General features: G+C 41.8%; 1 protein-coding gene across 1 annotated transcript; it reads right to left on the bottom strand.

Annotated features, from left to right (window-relative positions):
* Positions 1 to 768: 768 nt before the first annotated feature.
* Positions 769 to 20065, bottom strand: LOC120057163 (plastin-3). Its single transcript, XM_039005632.1, has 16 exons — positions 19974 to 20065; positions 13864 to 13968; positions 13412 to 13563; positions 11935 to 12064; positions 10973 to 11105; positions 10731 to 10812; positions 10204 to 10369; positions 9815 to 9957; positions 9209 to 9304; positions 8879 to 9074; positions 8692 to 8770; positions 8449 to 8566; positions 8113 to 8246; positions 4362 to 4485; positions 4001 to 4125; positions 769 to 3743 (listed from the first exon to the last, which is right to left on the bottom strand). The coding sequence occupies exons 2-16, from the start codon at positions 13922 to 13924 to the stop codon at positions 3611 to 3613; spliced, it is 1872 nt and encodes a 623-aa protein (XP_038861560.1). The 5' UTR covers positions 13925 to 13968; positions 19974 to 20065; the 3' UTR covers positions 769 to 3610.
* Positions 20066 to 20430: the final 365 nt, after the last annotated feature.

Below are 20430 nucleotides of genomic sequence, written 5' to 3'. Positions count from 1 at the left end.
ACACTCCCCAATGTAGCATTCAGTGCCTGTAAATCCAGATAATGAAGCCCATGAGAGCCAAAGCAGTCTGTCATCTCATCTTGTCTTTCACCCTCATAGAGCTCTCTGACAGACTGTGGCAGACAGTCTCCACTTAGTAAACAGTATGCGACAGAGAGGACTTAGAAAGCCTGAGGGGGCTTGTGGTTTAGAGCAGTCTCAGCATCTGTTCAGGATTCAGACCAGTGAACAACGTCCAACGATCTGCTATCTGGGTTCCCCACGGTTTAATCACTACACCGAAACTAAAGAACCTCTATATGGATAAGAGAACACATCCACCCAAAGAACACTGAAGTTAGTGCCATTATGTACCCGAGTTTACAGAGTTGCACTTAAGTACAGCAGCCTACTGTTACTTTATGGATTGAAACTGTTGTGAATGCAAACAAGTAGAGCATGCAGGTTTCTGGAGAAAATAAACAATGCATTTGGGTAAATAGGTGAACTGCACTGTAGTGTAAAGCCTAGGGCGGTGCAACCGCATCACCTGTCCCTCCACAGACTGTAGAGATTAACCTGCAAGTAGACAGTCCACAGAGCATACGTCCCTTCAGACCTCCCACAGCACACAATGAATACAGGGAAACACAACCACCATTCACTATGCATACCTTTTGTTGTCTGCTTGCCAAAGGACAGAAAATACTATATGACCACGGCTGAGATAAGGTTCCACAATGTATTGTATATGTAGGCCTATGTATAAATAACAAGCAGATTCTTACGCATTGTTCATTTTCTTATTTATTATTTGTATAAAGCACTTCAGAGTAAACATGTACACATGAGACCAAAATGCAATGGTACGGTAACTATGGAATATAATGAAAATATCTGCAAGGCAGAAATAGTTTAGGCAATTTTTTTGGTCATGTTGAATACAAAAGAAAAGAGGAAACTAATGCGCATCAGAAGTTGGCATTAAAAGATACTGCACAACCAGGGACACCGAACTATCAAGTGAGCTCCCTTGGTTTCTTCCAGAGTAATAAGACATACCAATAGCACAATAGAAAAAAGCCAGACAGACACCCAGCTGCTCTCAGCTTACTAGCTAGCTACCATAATCCCCCCAAAATAAAGTAAATACAGGAATACACAGAGAATACCCTTCAGGTTTGGTCATTACTAAGGTTTGACCTTATGGCTTCCATAGATATGCAGCTGTTGACAAGACTAGCTATTAAGATATGCATGCATTTCAATAAGGGAGAGGAGAAAGTTCAGGTGCAACACCTAAACCGCCACCATTTCAGTTAGTCCAAGTTAAATATTGTTATCCACTGTGTAAGGGATGATATGATTATGTATTATATAGTGTACACATCAAGGATATAATTGTAACATAATCAACCGGAGTAGAACTACTCAGAAACACAACCTGTTAACTGGAAAAATACATACATACATATACCATACAGCATTCTGAAACATGAATTGAGATAGTGTTGCATATCGAAAAGTAACATAGGAAGTTGTCCTCTGTAACATGAGGCATAGTGTTCTTCAGTAACTTTATGTTTTGGGCTTACCTCAAATAAGACTGCACAATATTTTGTAGTATACATACCTCCGTTCAAAACGAGGTTGAAATTTTAGGTTTTGATTGCAAAGAGTCTTACAGTTTTTTTTCAATCACTTTGGTGCAAGTTTCACAAGTATGTGATACATTTTCACAACGCTTAGTACAAAACAGATGATCAAAAAGGCAGTTTCTAAACTACGCACATATTCAATTGACTAAGTACAACACACAATCATTCACCTTTTCATAAAACTTAAATCAGTGTTTCATCTTGAAATAAATAAGTCTAACATTGCAATACGTTCAAATAAAGTAAAAGCTTTTCACAATACAATGCTCACGTTACTTTTGATATGATTGTATTTTTTACTATTACCTAATCCGAATGGTCTAAATTGATAATCATTTAACCATTTGGTAAACCTCTAGATGTTAAACTGGTTTGTCTACTACAGATTGAGAAATACACCATGAAAATGTTTGTAAAGTATGAACATAAAGTATGATATATACTGTATTATAAACTGGGTGGTTCGAGCCCTGAATGCTGATTGGCTGACAGCCGAGGTATCAGACCTCATACCACGAGTATGAAAAAACATTTATTTTTACTGCTCTAAAATACATTGGTAACCAGTTTATAATAGCATTAAGGCACCTTGGGGGTTTGTGGTATTTGGCCAATATACCACGGCTAGGGGCTGTGTCCAGGCACTCCGCGATGCGTCGTGGATAAGAACAGCCCTTGGCTGTGGTATATTGGCCATATACCACACCTGTTCGTGCCTTATTGTGTGAATATACTATGATGGTGACCATTTATTTTATTCTACAGTAAGTAAAAAAACAGATATACAAGACCAGATATGTACTGTGTGTAACAATTGAATCCCCTAAATAATTGTCGAGGGCCATATTGAGATTTATTTATTTTTTTTATTCAGCGGAATGCCGCAGATTTCTTCTCCAGGACCTATTTGTTTGTCGAAAGCTATTTGCCGGACAGAAAAAGGTCCATTATTTCCCACCGGCCGTATGTTGCTCACCACTGCCCTAAATATGTACCCAAAATTACAGGTGTCTTTTTGATTGGGGGAGGGGTTACACTGCTTTACTATAATTGCATTGGTCAATACAGTACTGTAATTCATAATATGCCATTTAGGTAGAGCAGGCACTTTTATCCAAAGTGGCAACAGTGAGTCAACACATTTTCCTGTGTGACCCCAATAGGAATTGAACCAAAAACTCTGCGGTGTTGCTAGTGCCATGCTCTTACTGAGCCACATAGGGCCAATACAACACAATATTAGAATACAGGTGGAAGGTGTATGATTGCAATCCCCATGAGTGTGCCACCCTCCTTCAGGCCATGGATGAGGCATGCAATGACATCATTCCAGATCTATGTCAGGCTTGGATTCACCATGTCAAAAGGTTTTTCCCCCAGGTGCATGAACAATGAGGACATTTACTGTGTTAATGAGAACCTATGGTGAAATGCTTAAAACTGGCTTGATGCAAACTAGTGCCTGCTAAACGTTAGGTTTCTTTCATTTGATTACAGTACACCTATAGTGTAATTATATCTGAACAATACATTTATATTTTGCATCAATGACTGTGAAAGAATGAACACACATGGGATAGAAATTAGATTTTCAGTAAATGTTGATGGGTAGTGTAAGTGTATTCCCTAACGTGAAAACAGTGTAATGTAATGTACAGTCCTGTAGCATACTACATTTAAAGGGCAATTTTGAAACATGTATCTTGCATGTTTGCTAATGGATTAACTGGTTGTTAAAATAACTAAACTGAGAAGATATCATGATGCTGTGTTTAGAGTTTTGTACAAAAAGTTTTGAAAATGTACCACACACACACGTGAAAATAGCACAAAACCGATAAAAAAAAAAAAGCTGTAAATGTCTATTGGTAACAATTCTTCCACATGTCTTTCTTCATTCCCGGGTGGCCCTTAATAAAGCGAAAGGCTTGTGGGTAGTTGTGTGGCAATGCCAAAGTGGCACAACCAGTCCGTTAAGCCCTCTTCATCCCCCGGCCCATCAAGCAGGCGAACACGGTCATCACCATCTTGGGCTTGACCTCCACCAGGTCGTCTGGGAGAGCGTAGACACGCGCGCCGATCTTCCTCGCCATGGAGACGGCATATCTAAGAGGGGAAATGGGTTGTTTCATTTAATATTGATCAGCACTTACTTCTATGACTCGACATCTCAGACACATTCCTATTTGTTTAATATTCATTCGTATGACTTATGAATATATACTTCACAACCCCTCCATATTTCAAATTTTTTAACAGATAGTATAGCAAAAAACAGGAAGTAATTGAAGCTTGAGTTCTTCTTACAGGTCAATATCCCATATCAACGATCATCAGGACAGGTATATCAGTGGAAGTCTTACTTGGCGTTCTCCAGCTTGTCCTCGGCTGAGAGGCTACCAGTCTTGACCAGGTCGTAGCTGATGCTGCCAGGTTGGATGGCATCAATCAGGTCCACCACTGGTAAACTGGTGCTGATCTCCTTGTCCTGACAATCAAGGGCAGAGGACACACAGTGTCAAATACCCTGCTTCACAAATCAGCTCAAGTACAGTGTCAGAATTTGTGGCATGCCACAGATTAGGTCTGCCGATTGGAGGATTCAATGTAGTGACTGCATTATCACTACAGAACATAGTTGTATAACACATGTATGCATCTAACAAAGATATAAACAAATGTATTAAATGAACAACCTAAATATATCAATAAAGCTTTACAAACCTTGAAGCTTGAGATCTTGGTTGTTTTCCCTGCCTCTGACAAGGTTGTATTGACCCATTTAACAATGATGTCATCATTAGCTTTTTGTCCATCTCCTAAGTCCTCCAGTACATTCAGTGTATATCTAGGAGAGATGTCAAGAGTTAGCTCACATATTGATCAGTTTCTTGGGCACTCGGCAGTGTGCAATGGTCACCATGTAATCACTGAAGGCCAGTCAAAAGTACACCAAAAACAATCCACTTATTCATCAAGTTCTGCTTAAGAATGAACAATCCACTGTTTAAATGTTCCAGTGCAGTTGCCTGAAGGCCAGGTTTACAAAACATTTGCCCCTATGCTGCTTTACCTCTTCTTTTACGACCCTGATTTACTGAGAAATAATCGTGTGGGAGCATGTCATAAATATTGTTGACAGTGACGCCACAGATACTAGCACTGCACCAGGACAAACCGGCAATTCTAGTTAGTCTACACGCACCACCCACTTCAACAACTGGCCCTGCCTAGCAGAACCATTGAGAAAACAACTGGTTGGTATTTAAGTAACAATGCAAAGCTACATTGGAGCTGCATATTTGGGGTTTCAGGAAACAACAAATAAGATAGTCAAAATATTTAGTCAGAATATGAAAACAAGACAATTGCCCCTTTGCTAAGTTCTGCCCCAGATCGCTCCAAAGGATAGCAACTAGAGGTCGACCGATTGTGATTTTTCAACGCCGGTACCGATACCGTTTATTGTAGGACCAAAAAAAGCCGATACCAATTAATCGGACGATTTAATAAAAATAAAAAATTGTAATCATGACAATTACAACAATACTGAATGAACACTTATTTTAACTTAATATAATACATCAAATGAAACATGTTGAATTTGGTTTAAATAATGCAAAAACAAAGTGTTGGACAAGAAAGTAAAAGTGCCATGTAAGAAAGCTAACGTTTAAGTTCCTTGCTCAGAACATGAGAACATATGAAAGCTGGTGGTTCCTTTTAACTTCAATATTCCCAGGTAAGAAGTTTTAGGTTGTAGTTATTATAGGAATTATAGGACTATTTCTCTCTATACCATTTGTATTTCATTAAACTTTGACTATTGGATGTTCTTATAGGCACTTTAGTATTGCCAGTGTAACAGTATAGCTTCCATCCCTCTCCTCGCTCCTACCCGGGCTCGAACCAGGAACACAACGACAACAGCCACCCTCGAAGCAGCGTTACCCATGCAGAGCAAGGGGAACAACTACTCCAAGTCTCAGAGCGAGTGACGTTTAAAACTCTATTAGCACGCACCCCGCCGACTAGCTAGCCATTTCACATCGGTTACACCAGCCTAATCTTGGGAGTTGATAGGCTTGAAGTCATAAACAGCGCAATGGTTGAAGCATTGCGAAGAGCTGCTGGCAAAACGCACGAAAGCGCTGTTTGAATGAATGCTTACGAGCATGCTGGTGCCTACCATCGCTCAGTCAGACTGCTCTATCAAATCATAGACTTAGTTATAACATAATAACACACAGAAATACGAGCCTTAGGTCATTAATATGGTCAAATCCGGAAACTATCCTCTCGAAAACAAAACGTTTATTCTTTCAGTGAAATACGGAACCGTTCCGTATTTTATCTAACGGGTGGCATCCATAAGTCTAAATATTCCTGTTAAATTGCACAACCTTCAATGTTATGTCATAATTACGTAAAATTCTGGCAAATTATTTCGCAATGAGCCAGGCGGCCCAAACTGTTGCATATACTCTGACTGCGTGCAATGAACGCAAGAGAAGTGACACAATTTCACCTGGTTAATATTGCCTGCTAACCTGGATTTCTTTTAGCTAAATATGCAGGTTTAAAAATATATACTTCTGTGTATTGATTTTAAGAAAGGCATTGATGTTTATGGTTAGGTACGTTTGAGCAACGACAGTCCTTTTTCGCGAATGCGCACTGCATCGATTATATGCAACCCAGGACACGCTAGATAAACTAGTAATATCATCAACCATGTGTAGTTATAACTAGTGATTATGATTGATTGTTTTTTATAAAGATAAGTTTAATGCTAGCTAGCAACTTACCTTGGCTTCTTACTGCATTCGCATAACAGGCGGGCTTCCTCGTGAGGCAGGTGGTTAGAGCGTTGGACTAGTTAACCGTAAGGTTACAAGATTGAATCCCTGAGCTGACAAGGTAAAAATCTGTCGTTCTGCCCCTGAACAAGGCAGTTAACCCACCGTTCCTAGGCCGTCATTGAAAATAAGAATGTGTTGTTAACTGACTGGCCTTGTTAAATAAAGGTGCAACATTTTTTTTAAATTATTATTATTTATTTTTTTAAATCGGCAAAATCGGTGTCCAAAATTACCGATTTCCGATTGTTATGAAAACTTGAAATCGGCCCTAATTAAATCGGCCATTCCGATTAATCGGTCGACCTCTAATAGCAACTGTCGTTGAGTCCGAACACCTCAGACAAGCTCATGTTTCAAACGCATGAAAGCCAATGAGAGCTATGGCAAAACAAGAGTTTATCAAAAAGTAGCTAAATTACAGTGCACGAGGGGAACTTGCTACTCTGATTTCTGAAATGCAGAGCCTGTTGTATTTTTAGAATCTGAAATTAGACTTTTGTTACTTTGTTTGCTAGCTCAGCTGGTTAGCTAGCGCTTTCTCAATGACCATCAAACCTTGCTAAAGCTAGCTAGCCAGTTAACATAACATTTTCTCAAAATGTATGTAAGCTAGCTAAGTTAGCTACATTATGAATACAACCATCTGCTGTCGACGTCAGGATACTACTTGAGAGTACCAATCAGCTCCAAGTGGTTAGTAGTAACATTGACTGCGTGCATTCAGAGCCATCCAGTGGCTAGCCACACTACAAACTTCATCGTAACAGGTTCCCCTGAAGTGTAATGACAGTCCACCACAACATACCCAATAGTGTCCTAATTATCAAGGGATAGTCTGCGTTTAATTTTATGGTGTATTAAAAACACAGTTTGGCCTCCCGAGTGGCGCAGTGGTCTAAGGCGCTGCATCGCAGTGCTAGCTGTGCCACTAGAGATTCTGGGTTCGAGTCCAGGCTCTGTCACAGCCGGCCACGACCTGGAGACCCATGGGGCGGTGCACAATTGGCCCAGCGTCGTCCGGGTTAGGGGAGGGTTTGGCCGGCAGGGATGTCCTTGTCCCATCGCGCACTAGCGACTCCTGTGGCAGGCCCGGGCGCAGTGCACACTGACACTGTCACCAGGTGCATGGTGTTTCCTGCGACACATTGGCGCGGCTGACTTCCAGGGTAAGTGGGCATTGTGTCAAGAAGCAGTGCGGCTTGGTTGGGTTGTGTTTTCGGGAGGACGCACGGCTCTCGACCTACGCCTCTCCCGAGTCCGTACCGGAGTTGCAGCGACGAGACAAGACTAACTACCAATTGGGTACCACGTAATTGGGGAGAAAACAGGGCAACATTTTTTGAGATTGATGTGAGGGGTTTTCTCCAGAAGTTTGAATGGGGAATGGAGCTTCCTGGGAAAATGTTGTCCGAGTGGGGCGGTGGTCAGCGAAGAGTAAATTGGAGTCAAATTTCCTTTCAGCGCTTATCCCTTCTTTATTTACCTGTGCACACATATGTTTTCCATAAACATCAAAGTAACAGCAACATATTTTGCAGTGGTGAAAACAGAAAATGTGTCCCTGGTTATTAAAGGTATGTTACATATTGATCTAAGCATGTGCCAGGACTCACCTCCTCATCAGCTGCCACACCAGGGCCAGCGTCAGGGTGGCATTGCCATCGTTCAGGTCCTGCCCACCGATGCCAACGAGAGAGAATTTCGCCGTCGTCTTCCCCAGCTCCACCGCATAGTTGCAGTTCTCCAACTGAGCAGAGAAAACATAGTAGTTGTCAAGAGAAACACACCTTTAGTCTCTCTCCAGAACTGGAGCTGTGTTCTTTTGATCTATGAGCTTCTGAATAGTTGAAGACAGAAACAGTAAATTCTGCCATATGATCATTATTTAGCATTTTTTCAAAGTAAGAATTATAGGAGGAACATACATTTTATTTGAGAATATAGTTTACCTTTTTCATGTTTGTCCCAATCTTGGGATATGGTGGTTTGTTGACTTTGTTGGTCCAGTCGACGGGCACTTTGATCTTTTCATAAAGTTGAAGGATGACCAAGGCGTCCGCTAGATCTCTATAGAGGAAAGATAATCCTTATATAGGTTACCTGACCCTGTGTATGAATACCACTGGTAGGGAGCAGTAAGGTATTGGCATGTTAATTTTTAATATAAATAATTAGCTGCATTTGGTACATACCCATACAGATGATTGACATGTGGGTTCACACCCAGGGAATTCATCCAGTTCCGGAACGTTCTTTCTTCTCGTGTCTCACCTAAACAGAAAAGATGTTGGGTGATTTTATGGTCTCAGGGAGTACAATGTACACTGGACAGAATCCACCCAGCAATCATAACCAACAGATGTCTAGCTCAGCACCCACCTTCCAGCAGCCCCCAATCGATGTCCTCTCCCTCAGGCTTGGTGAGAGATGGGTACTTGTTGAAGAGATTGGCCACAAAGGCCAGGTTGAGTTTGGGGTTGCCGGCGATGACGTCGGCTGGGGTGACAAACTGTCGACAGCCCAGCCTGTCAGCCTGCTGAAGCATGTTCTCTGCCCTTTTCAGGTCATCCTTCTCCTGCAGGTCATAGACACACCACAGGTTCATACCAGGGACGCATTTTATTTATCCCTTCTGAATGTACGTATATTAACTGAACACAATTGATTCTCTGTATATGAAAAGTGTATATTCTCCGTGAAGGTGCTTACACTGAAGCCTGCCATGCTGATGTCTATGCGTGGTTGATCTTCCTCTGTGCCTTTGGGGGAGATTTGGTTGAGAAGGTGGAAATAGGCTCTGGAGTCCTGAAACAGAGACAGACATCTCGTTTGAACCTCAGCATTGGAAAGATATACAAGAACACTGGGATACAAGGTTGTGCAGGCCACATGGGAACAAGACGACACAACAGATAGGTATGTAATGACCATGACGAACAATGGAAATATTAATACTGTACAATGATCTTGATGACACATGTATGAAGCTATTGTCAATTCCTATACATTATGGAAGTTGATCTATGAAGTACCTTTACAGGTTGAAAGGTCTGTCAGCTGAAGAAAAGATACAGTCAGTCAGAAATCTCATAAAGCACGGGCATAAAAACCAAAGATATCAGAGCAAAGAATTGTTTGCTTTGAAAGAATAGAATTAAGAGTCCAGATTCGGTTGAAGCCTTGATTGGCTAAATAAAATTGATTAGACATAGTTCCACCACTTCTTTGTGAGGACAACATAAAACTATTTCACCTTCATTAACCATACAGATACAGTGAAAACGAACCAAACATACATGGACCGTACATCCCTACCTTGATGTCGGAGCTGAAGTTATTGATCTTCTGCCAGCCAGCGTTCTCCAGATGAAAGTTAGCCCAGCGCAACAGCAGCTCCTCTGGAGACAGCTTCATCAGGTCCTCCAGGGTCTCTCCATCTCTCAGCAGAGCAGCCAGGGCTGGGGTCACAGGACATTCACTCAGCTACAGCACCTCAACACTCACTGACCAAAGATTTCTTTAACCATGAAAAGCCACTCCAACACTGAGGACAAACTGGCTTGACGTCATAATGTTGTGATATAAAAGGAAAGAGACCTTTCCTCCTTGTAATGGGTAAATGTACCATGATGAGGAATAACACGGCGGTTAGATACAGGTTCATGAGTCGCCAAGACAGTGATTGTGCTGTGAAAGTCCCTCACCTTCATTTCTGCTGAGCTCAATGTCAGCAAAAAGGCCGATCTTGATGATCTGCCACAGCAGGCCCAGCACCAGGTGGGGCTTCCCCTCCCTTAGGTCCAGGGCCCCGATGTTCACCACGTGGCAGCCAATGGCAGAGGCCGAGTTCAGAGCCAGGTTCAGATTCTCCTGCAGGACGTAGAAACATAAAAAGCTTTGAAGTCCCTTGCAGGAAAGAGAGAAAAACAAACAAGTCCTCCCACATTTGTACATGAAACATAAATAGAGATGACAGAAATTCTATCTATTTGCTAAATCGCTAACAAATCACTACATCGCTAAGGCTGCTTTTACACCGTCAGCCCAAATCTCATATTTTCCCCCCACAAATTGGTCTTTTGACCAATCACATATATTTTTCAGAGCTGATCTGATTGGTCAAAAGACCAATTAGTGATAGAAATATGAGAATTGGGCTGTGTTTCTAGGCAGCCTAAGAATCCCCAATCAGTGTACTGTGTGTGACCAGTCTGGTTGAGTTTGTACAGACCTGTATTGTGAATGGTGTCAGCTTCTTCTTGTTTATGGTCCTCTCGTCAATCGTGTCTGGCACCGACAGGTTGATCATTTTACTACAGGAGCACATAAACAGCTGGCTTATGAGGGGTCCTAATGTTGGGCGACGCAGATATGCCCCATTTCAACCAACCACGTGTAAGGAAAATTAGCTGTGTTAGGGGCTGTAAGTGCAGAATTACACAGAACATAGCGATTTATGTAATTGCGTCTCACCAGAGAACGATGCCGTCGCCCATGGCCTTGAAGAGGGAGTCTGAGTTGGGGTCCATGGGCAGGGCGTGCTTGCAGTCAGGGTCATTCTCCAGCGCTGTGTTGAGCCAGTTAACAAACGCGTACCGCTCCTCCTCTGCACAGGGCAGCACAAGGAAACTCTCAGCCCAACACAACTTTATACACCTTCTCTAACTACACGGGAATAATGTTATGTTTAACATCCAAGGAAACCCAGTTATTGGTTTCGATTGACTAGGGCCCCTAGCGTAGAGTAGGTAATCAATCCACTATGAGATTAGAGAGACAGACAGAGCATGTACCAAAACTCATGAGAAAGGTTCCCTTAAATTAGATCAAAAGGCCTATACACTGAGTGTACAAAACATTAGGAACACCTTCCTAATATTGAGTTGCACCCCCCCAGAACAACCTCAATTCGTCAAGGCATGGACTCCACAAGGTGTTGAAAGCATTCCACAGGGAGGCTGGCCCATGTTGACTCCAATGCTTCCCACAGTTGTGTCAAGTCAGCTGGATGTCCTTTGGGTGGTGGACCATTGTTGATATACACAGAAAAGTATTGAGCACAAAAAAACTCAGTGTTGCAGTTCTTGGCACAAACCGGTGTGCCTGGCACCTACCACCATACCACATCCAAAAGCACTTAAATATTTAGTCTTGGCCATTCACTCTATGAATGGCACACATACACAATCCATGTTTCAATTGTCTCAAGGCTTAAAAATCCTTTAACCTGTTTCCTCCCCTTCATCTACACTGATTGAAGTGGATTTAACAAGTGACATCAATAAGGGATCATACCTTAACCTGTATTCACCTGGTCAGTCTCATGGAAAGAGCACATGTTCTTAATATTTTGTACACTCAGTGTGTATATACACAGTACAGCATACTGTAATGCAATCCCATCAACATTAGTAGAAGGAGACTGAGCAGCTCACCAGAGAAGGAGTGTTGCGTGCCCTCGCTGGACTGCGTAGATGTCCCCCCAATGGCCAGGATCCCCTCCTTCCTGTTAATGGCCTTGCGAAAGCTTTTGGCAATGTCACTGCTCTTCAACTCCTGGAATATCTGCAGTAGAGGGGGCAAAGGGCATTTTAGCTTCAACGGCCAACCTCTTCAAGATCCTAATACATTTTTGCTTACATTATGCACAGTTATTATAATAAGCATTATTACAAGATAAATCAGTGTAAGCCTGCCATGGTATTCATTACGGTTCTCACTGGGGAGGAGCAGTAAAGATAGAAAAACACCAGTGTTTACCAGGAAGCCAAGCGCCTCTGTGAACCAAGCGTTTTTATCCTCCTAATTCAACATGTTACCGGATACTGGACGAAGTCTACACCAGACCACAAACATAGGATCAAGTGGTGTTAGCCTACACTGCCTATGCACAGTAGATAGAGGCCCATGGAAAACACAATAGTATGCATTTTTTATTATTTAACTAGACAATTCTGTAAATAAGAATTTGTTCATAACTATGACGGCCTACACCGGCCAAACCCAGACTACGCTGGGCCAACTGTGCGCCGTCCTATGGGACTCCCAATCACGACCGGTTGTGATACAGCCTTGATTCAAACCAGGGTGTCTGTAGTGACGCCTCTTGCACTGAGATGCAGTGCCTTAGACCGCTGCGCCACTTGGGAGCACAAAATGTACCTTCATAAGTAATAACTCTGTTGTGATTTCATTTACTTTCAATTAAATGGATATGGTTTACTATTATCTTAATCTCAAACTGTACCCACCATATTTTAAATGAAAACAGAGACATGGACTTTCTCCATTTAAAAAAAAAATGTTGTAAATTATAGCAACTGTAAAAATAATGGCACAACTCCGGCTCTTTGATACATACAAAAAAACATAACTGAGGCTAACCCATGCAAAAAAGGCTGATATAAAAATGCCCCCCCCCCCACCAAAAAGTTCCTCTCGTCGGTGAGCTATGAGAAATGGTATAAAATAGAGAGATTAGTAATAATTATTTTATTTTTGGATCCCATTGGTCAAATCATTACTCTAAAAATCATTACTCTAAATGGAGACTGGCACAGGCCAATAAATTACTGTTCTCTCATCATGGGTGAAACGAAATACAGGAACTCACCATCTGACCTCATTTCCTCATTCCTGTGTGTGCTTTAGTGGACACTCAATTGACACGTTAAAGAACTAGTTCACAAGAATTTCAAAGGGGAACTTGATTTCACAAAGGAGACAAAAGATGGTCCCCTTAGTCAGACAGGGATAGGCAGAACTCCCAACAACAAATCCCTCATTAACTGGAACAAACTCGCCAAACCTGACTTGCTGACACCAACTCCCTGAGGATGACTGGCCAAACCTGACTTGCTGAAACCCGACTCCCTTAGGATGACTAACACACAACTGTCAAACATGACTCACCGACAGAAACTCATCAAAGCTGATCTTGTTGTCCTTGTTGCGATCCAGCTTCTGAATGATCTCCCTGACTTTGTAGCCAGGCAGGGGAAGGTTGGCCTCCTTGAACAGTTCATGGAGCTCATAGTCGCAGATGGACCCATTGCCATCGAGGTCTACAAAAGCACAGACAGACCGCAGCGGTTTGAGCATATTTTCTAAATACGTTTCAGCTAACACACAATACTTTTTTGCTAGAATCCTTGGGCTGGTTCGCAAACAATAGAAAAAAGCAGGCAAGGGACGAGAGGTGAACGTCAATAACTAAAAAGTCAGGGACAGTACAATGAAACAGTTGTAGACTTGTAGCCTGTGTGTAATGTAACAAACATGTATTATGAAACAAGCCATACTGGTCGTACTAATGTAGCAAATCAAATCAATCAACTGTAAAATCACAGATGTAGCCGACTCACCAATTTTGCCAAACGCCTCTCGCAGCTCCTCCAGCTCGTCTTTGGAGATCTTTCCTGCCATGTTGATGGAAATGACCGAAGGTGGTCAGTCAAGAGAGGTGGGTCCTGTGCAGACAAACAGGTCGGTACATTAGAGAGAGACAGGGAACAGAAGTCCTGAACTGGTCAGATCATGAAAGGCAGAAGGGGAAATGACAGTAAGGGGATACCATTACACTACTTCCCTTATGAGCAACCCTCTCTGTAACAATACGACCCTCCATGACCTCTTAGCGGGTCTGGAGGAGAAGAGGACACCAGTATTAGTCCTGTCAATGTAGGCCTTGTCCTGCCTGCTGAGCATTTGAATCCTTGTTGCAGTGGGAGGGAACGTAAGATAGTGTCACTTTAGCGTGACAGATGACATTCTGTGGCTCACTTGGCTGGAACCTGAGCTCACACAGACAGACAGAGACAGAGAGAGACACTAGAGCGCTGCTGCCTCACTGACCATTCCCCATCAGCACAGCACATGTCTAATTGGATATTAGGCTACTACAGTATGTTCAAATGAATTATTGATAACAAAACTTGAAGGATGCCACTATTGGTAGGCCTATATAATCAGATTAAGCATGGTTAGTAGGATTCTATTTCTACTCCAATGATGTCTTGTTCTTGGGGGGTGGGGGGCGCGATAGCGGTGAGAGGTCACAACTCAGGAATGAGCCAGCCGTAAATATTTTGGCGATAGTCACCCTTCACATTGAAATATTTGTCTCACTATTCAAGGGCACCAACAAATACCAACCAGATAACAGAATACCAGCAACCCATTCCACACACTTTCATGTTTCCTTCACCAACATTTGCTGATATGTAGGCCCCAGTGATCTCTATTCTTCATGGATAAGTACTTAGTTTAGGCACCGCCACCCCTCCCATGTTGAAGGGGTAGAGAAATGCAGTAAACAGGTCTGTCTATAAAAATAGGCTACATCAGCTGCATACATGTACATTTTTGTCATTTAGAAGACACTCTTATCCAGAGCGACTTAAAGCATCAATTAGGTTTAAGTGCCTTGCTCAAGGGCACAGACAGAATTTCCACCTTGTATGCTTGGGGATTTGACCCAGCGATCTTTCAGTTACTGGCCTAACTCTCTTAACTGCTAGGCTACCTGCCGCCCTGTACTGTTCCCACTCTGTGCCATCCAAAGCTAAACCGGAATAAGCACATTCTCCTTCCATAAAGAGTTCACCCATGAAGGCTTGCACTGACAAAATACTCACAAGTATGAATGCAATTACAATGTTCTTTTTTAACAAATTATTGCTCCCTGAAGACATAGGCTTGGGAATCTGGATTCCACACAATCATGCTTGCAGAACATAATTAATAGGCTTGGGTAGTATACCGTATATACTTTAGGAAAAGCCACAGGATGGCTCTTCAATACCATCAATACCCCAGAGTGCTGAAGCAAGTAAAAATCGTATGTCCTCGGTTGCAACACTAACTACCTAGTTCCAAACTGCCTCTGAAGCACCGTCAGCACAATAACTGTTCGTTAGGAGCTTCATGAAATGGGTTTCCATTGCCGAGCAGCCGCACACAAGGCTAAGATCACCATGTGCAATGCCAAGCATTGGCTGGAGTGTTGTAAAGCTCATCGCCATTGGACTCTGGAGCAGTGGAATGAGTTCTCACTCTTCACCATCGGGCAGTCCAATAGACAAATCTGGGTTTGGCGGATGCCAAGAGAACGCTACCTGACCCATGCATAGTACCAACTGTAAAGTTCTGTGGTGGAGGAATAAATGGTAAGGGGCTTTAAAAAAAAAAGTCCTCTTCATGGTTTGGCCTAGGCCCCTTAGTTCCAGTGAAGGGAAACACTACAGCATACAATGACATTCTAAACAATTCTGTGCTTCCAACTTAAGGGCAACAGCTTTCCCATTCCCATGAGTTTTGAATGAGATGTTTGACAAGCAGGTGTCCACATACACTACATGACCAAAAGTATCAAGATCAAGCAGCAGACAATCCCCTCCTGGATTAAGATCTCTGCTGCCTAATATTTGTTTTGTCTGTGCTGCAAGCTATGTTTTGAGACTTTCATAACTTTATAGGCTGGGTTGTCTGTCCTAGAGGTAAATGTTTGCATGTGCTCGTTAGCATTTACCTAGCATGCGATATGAGAAGTCCTTAGTACTTGTTAGCATTCTGGTAAGTGTTGGTTTTTGGCCTTTTATTACAAAAAAAATTGAATAAATTGCACCCCATGTGTACTACTGATAAAACTGTATATCCCAGGATGGTACAGGCACGGTATGGAGATCTGGACACAGCACAACCCTAACAACTAACATGTCGAATGGGCTATACAATACAGTGAGTCAGTGCATAACAAGCTCTCCTTTCTAAATATAAGTCCTGGGTATGAAGAAATGATCTATGATAATAGATCAATTGATTAGAGAGGCCTAAATCATAAGTCATGACCATAAATAAGATGGCAATATCAGTCAGTTCAGTTCCTCCAATGGGACCATTTTCTCCTAATCTGCATCTGGCATCACAGGCACACATTCAACAGGACGAACAAAGGACAAAAGACAAGACAGAATGTATAATCACTGCCATGAATGAAGATCATTGATTGCCTTGACACTCACATAAACCAAGAGGGCAAAGAGGCGCTTTGGTTTCTGCTTATGACACTCACACTCCTTATCAAGCAGCTGGAAATGAAATTCAGTCAAAACCATACTAGGCAATCGTTTTCCCCCCAGAGAGTAGCAATTTCCTATGTGAGTCATTTCCCCAATAATCAAACCATCTCATTCTGCAAGTTGAAATTCAAAATTACAGGGCGCAAAACTGCTAGAAAAGTCCTACAACATATAGGCAAAAAATGTAGCCTAGCCTGATCAAAATTCACACATCCCTCTCATTTATTTTGTATTGTTTAGCCATTGAAAGACTATACAACGAGAGAAAACATACAACCCTAAGTAAACCTTTGTATTATCATTAGGAAAATTACCAACCATGTGCATGACTATTACTGTGTAACTGTATTTGAGCCTCGCCTGGATGTGAAATGAGGCCACTGGAATCAGACCAGCCATAATAAGGGACTCCAAACATTACCTCATATGCCAACCCCTGTCACACCCCAGACAGAAAGAGAGGGAGAGAAAGCGAACGAATGAGAGAGAGGGGGTGGGGGTTACATACACAGAGCAAAAATGGAGGCGGTAGAGAAGTAGTGTACACACTGTAGAGTATAATCATTACTGGTATAGAAGAATAAGGACATTGTAATGTGAACCATCATGTCTAGACATGGGGATAAACGTTAAGAATAACATCTCTGTCAACACCTAAAAATAGCAGTCCTCAATGGCAGTTGACAGAACAAGCTGTTTTTGGATGGGTGACAAAGTTAAATACATTGGACGGATACAGGTAACAATGTTCTCTGAATAGAAGTACATTTGCATAATAGCATGATCACAAAATGTGATATGATTCAAATGCATTATTCAAATTGACAATGCTTTGCTTAGCAGCAAGTCAACGCCACAATTTACACATAATTATAACATTTTGACATATGGCTAGGCACTCTAAAGACTAGTACAAGACCAGAGGATTTATAGAAAAGTTATTCTGCGACTAATACTAGCCCCACCTCCACGACAATTAGACACTTTGCAGCAGCCGGCGACAGCTGTTAATTGCCACAACATAAAAAACATCTACAAGTTTGAACTGATCTTTCTGACAGTTGAGTCAGATCAGGGGAGGGTTCCCAGATGGTAGAGACAACAGGGTAGAGCCAAGACCACACCTTGCCAGTGCTTCACCCGCCCCGTCCGTGACATGGGAAATGTAAGGCACATAAATAGAATGGGCACCCCTCCCAAGTGTGGTCAAGTTCATGTGCACACACCCAGCGAGCTCCTACAGGAACATGAGGATTTTCTGCACCGTCAGCTTTTCACTTACATGTGATATCTTGAGCCTATTCTAAACTACATGTTCTTTATGACATTATAGTTCAACTTCCTGTCAGCTTGTGTGGGTACAAGATAAGCATAATTATGTTTGCTGACAGGTGACTCACTGACAGATCCTAAAGATCAACAAACCACAGAGTGTGACCTATTCCAACATGGTTAGAAAGAACAGCTTTCTGCCCGTGAAAAACAGCTGACACATTGCTGATGTGCCAATGCTAAAACCAAACTTTGGGCTTAAAGCTGCACTATGCAGAAATCACTCTGCCATTTCCTTTCCAATAAATTTCAGTTTGTGACAAAACAAGCACGTATAGTGTAGATAATCATTGTACCATCTAAACCGCTGTGAAATATATTTTTCATAACCAAACATATTGTATTTTCAGCTGTTTAAAGCTGATGTACAAAACTGAAAGTAAAACAAAACTTAACAAGAAGCAGACATAGCCCACATAGAACAGATATACCGCTTCTTAGACTTGCTTTCAATGTGAATGACCGATCTATAACTAACATTTCTATGTGAATTTGGAAGAGTAGCCCAAAAAGTTACTTATTGCAGCTTTAACTGGCCAAGGCAAAGCTATGTGATTACTCATTTTATGAGTAAGGACAACAAAAATCAGACGATACTAAGACAGAAGAATGAGCCAGCTATAATGCATTCACTCACAGAGAAAGGAACTAGACAAGCCAGGAAAAGATCTTAACCAAAGATTATTTATATACACTACTATACTTCACCTCTTCCTCTCGGTCTTCACTGCACTATAAATAGGTCTAAACATGTCATGCCTAACTTATGTTTACTCCACCACAAAATGCACACATTTGTACAACTGTATGCCCAAAGTATTGTCTATAGGGGTTGTTACTAGCAAATGGATATAAAATATGCACTGTCTAATGACTGTCCTTGCATCCTTAGCTATGTCTATGAATGTGAGTGATTAGCCTACATTTATTTCCCTGGCTCCATCCCTCAGCTTCATACTAAACCAAGTGCTGAGGATGACTTGGGCTTAAACACAATCTCAAGATTGTGGCTTTAACTCACACACATGCATTGGATGAAAAAAAATTGTATGAACAGTGTGGCATTACCTCCCACAAAGTAAAAAAGTAGGCAACAGGTATCAGGCAACAGGTATCCTGCATGCATGGAAAGAATGTAATCAGACTGGTGAGTGAATTCTTGAAGCAGCCAGTTATTTGGTCTACGCATAGCAAGCAGCAAGACATCACCATGGTTGAGAATGTTGCCTACATGGGAGAGAGGATATGTATGATTTCATTAAAGTCAGTCATGTAACAATGATGTCCTCATTATTTTACATTCCTAACCAGCACCAGTCAGCACTAATATTTAGGAAATTTTTCAAATCCCCTATAATATTGAAATATTGCTTCAAAATAAATAGTATAGGTCATGGTGTAATATTTCTGAGGATAATACTTACTTCGAATGTAATTCAAAACATTGCCAATAGAGTCTGGCTGGTATGTACTTATTTGGGTAGGCTACGAACAAAAAAAAGTACGTTTTTGAGGGTGCAGTAGACTATGTGGCACGAGTCTACTCCCTGTTTGACTTTACGGCAGGCTACTAGGTTAGGTCGTACAAACATACCGACACTTTAATAGGCGCGAGATAGAAGAATACTCATCAAACATCCTGTCATGTTGGCAGAAAACAACCAACTGCAGCTGCCTCTTTTCATGGCAGACGCAATTAACGTTAGTTAGCTAACACTACTGATTGTTCTTCCAGGTGCAATGAGTGGGTGGTAAAATGGATGCAAAATGGTATTCCCGTCGTCCTTTCCCGACATATTTTTTAAAATATATTACAATTTTAAAGATCTTAATGTAACCAAATACTACAAAGCCATTTCCCCAAGTAAAGTTGGGACGATTAACGAATAACGTAGCAGGCTAGCTTGGGTTGCTAGCTAAATGGCTAACAGATGCGAACGTACTGCAAGCTAAAAAAAAAAAAAAGAGACGCAAACTAATACTGTAATGGATGAACAATTCGAACGTTTTTAACAAGTTTCAACAAACCATGATGTAATTTTTGAATCTTAAGAATAACTTACTTTAGCTAGCTAGATGCCCCCCAAATTCCACAAAACGTCCAGCTCGAGCCCAGAGACTTCCTCCCTCATCCAGCAAGGCACGGAAAAGTGAGCGGGTGGAATGTATCCCCGCCCGCTGACGAACCATTAGGTGTTCAGAGTAGCCAGAACATTCCAACCCTACCGTTACACTTGTTTACACTGGGGTCGGAACGCCATCATGGTTAGATTAAGAGAGCTGAGCCAGCATGCGATATTGTTCGGAAAACGTTCCTCAAGGCAGGGATGGGATATGCTACTGTACTCCAAATGTTACCTTTATCCAAACTGATACATTGAGAAGATTGAAATACTGCTTGTTGTTCAAGAAAATTGTTGTTTTCATCCTCATGCTAGCTAGTAGCAGCCACCGCAGCCAATAAACAAATTGAAAAGCCGTAATAATGTCTGGCTCATAATAATGTCTAGAACGGAGGAA

This window comes from Salvelinus namaycush, chromosome 12 (genome assembly GCF_016432855.1).
Source record: "Salvelinus namaycush isolate Seneca chromosome 12, SaNama_1.0, whole genome shotgun sequence".
NCBI classification, from domain to species: Eukaryota; Metazoa; Chordata; class Actinopteri; order Salmoniformes; family Salmonidae; genus Salvelinus; species Salvelinus namaycush.
Note: the sequence above shows the minus strand (reverse complement) of the source record. Positions and strands in the feature narration are given on the sequence as shown.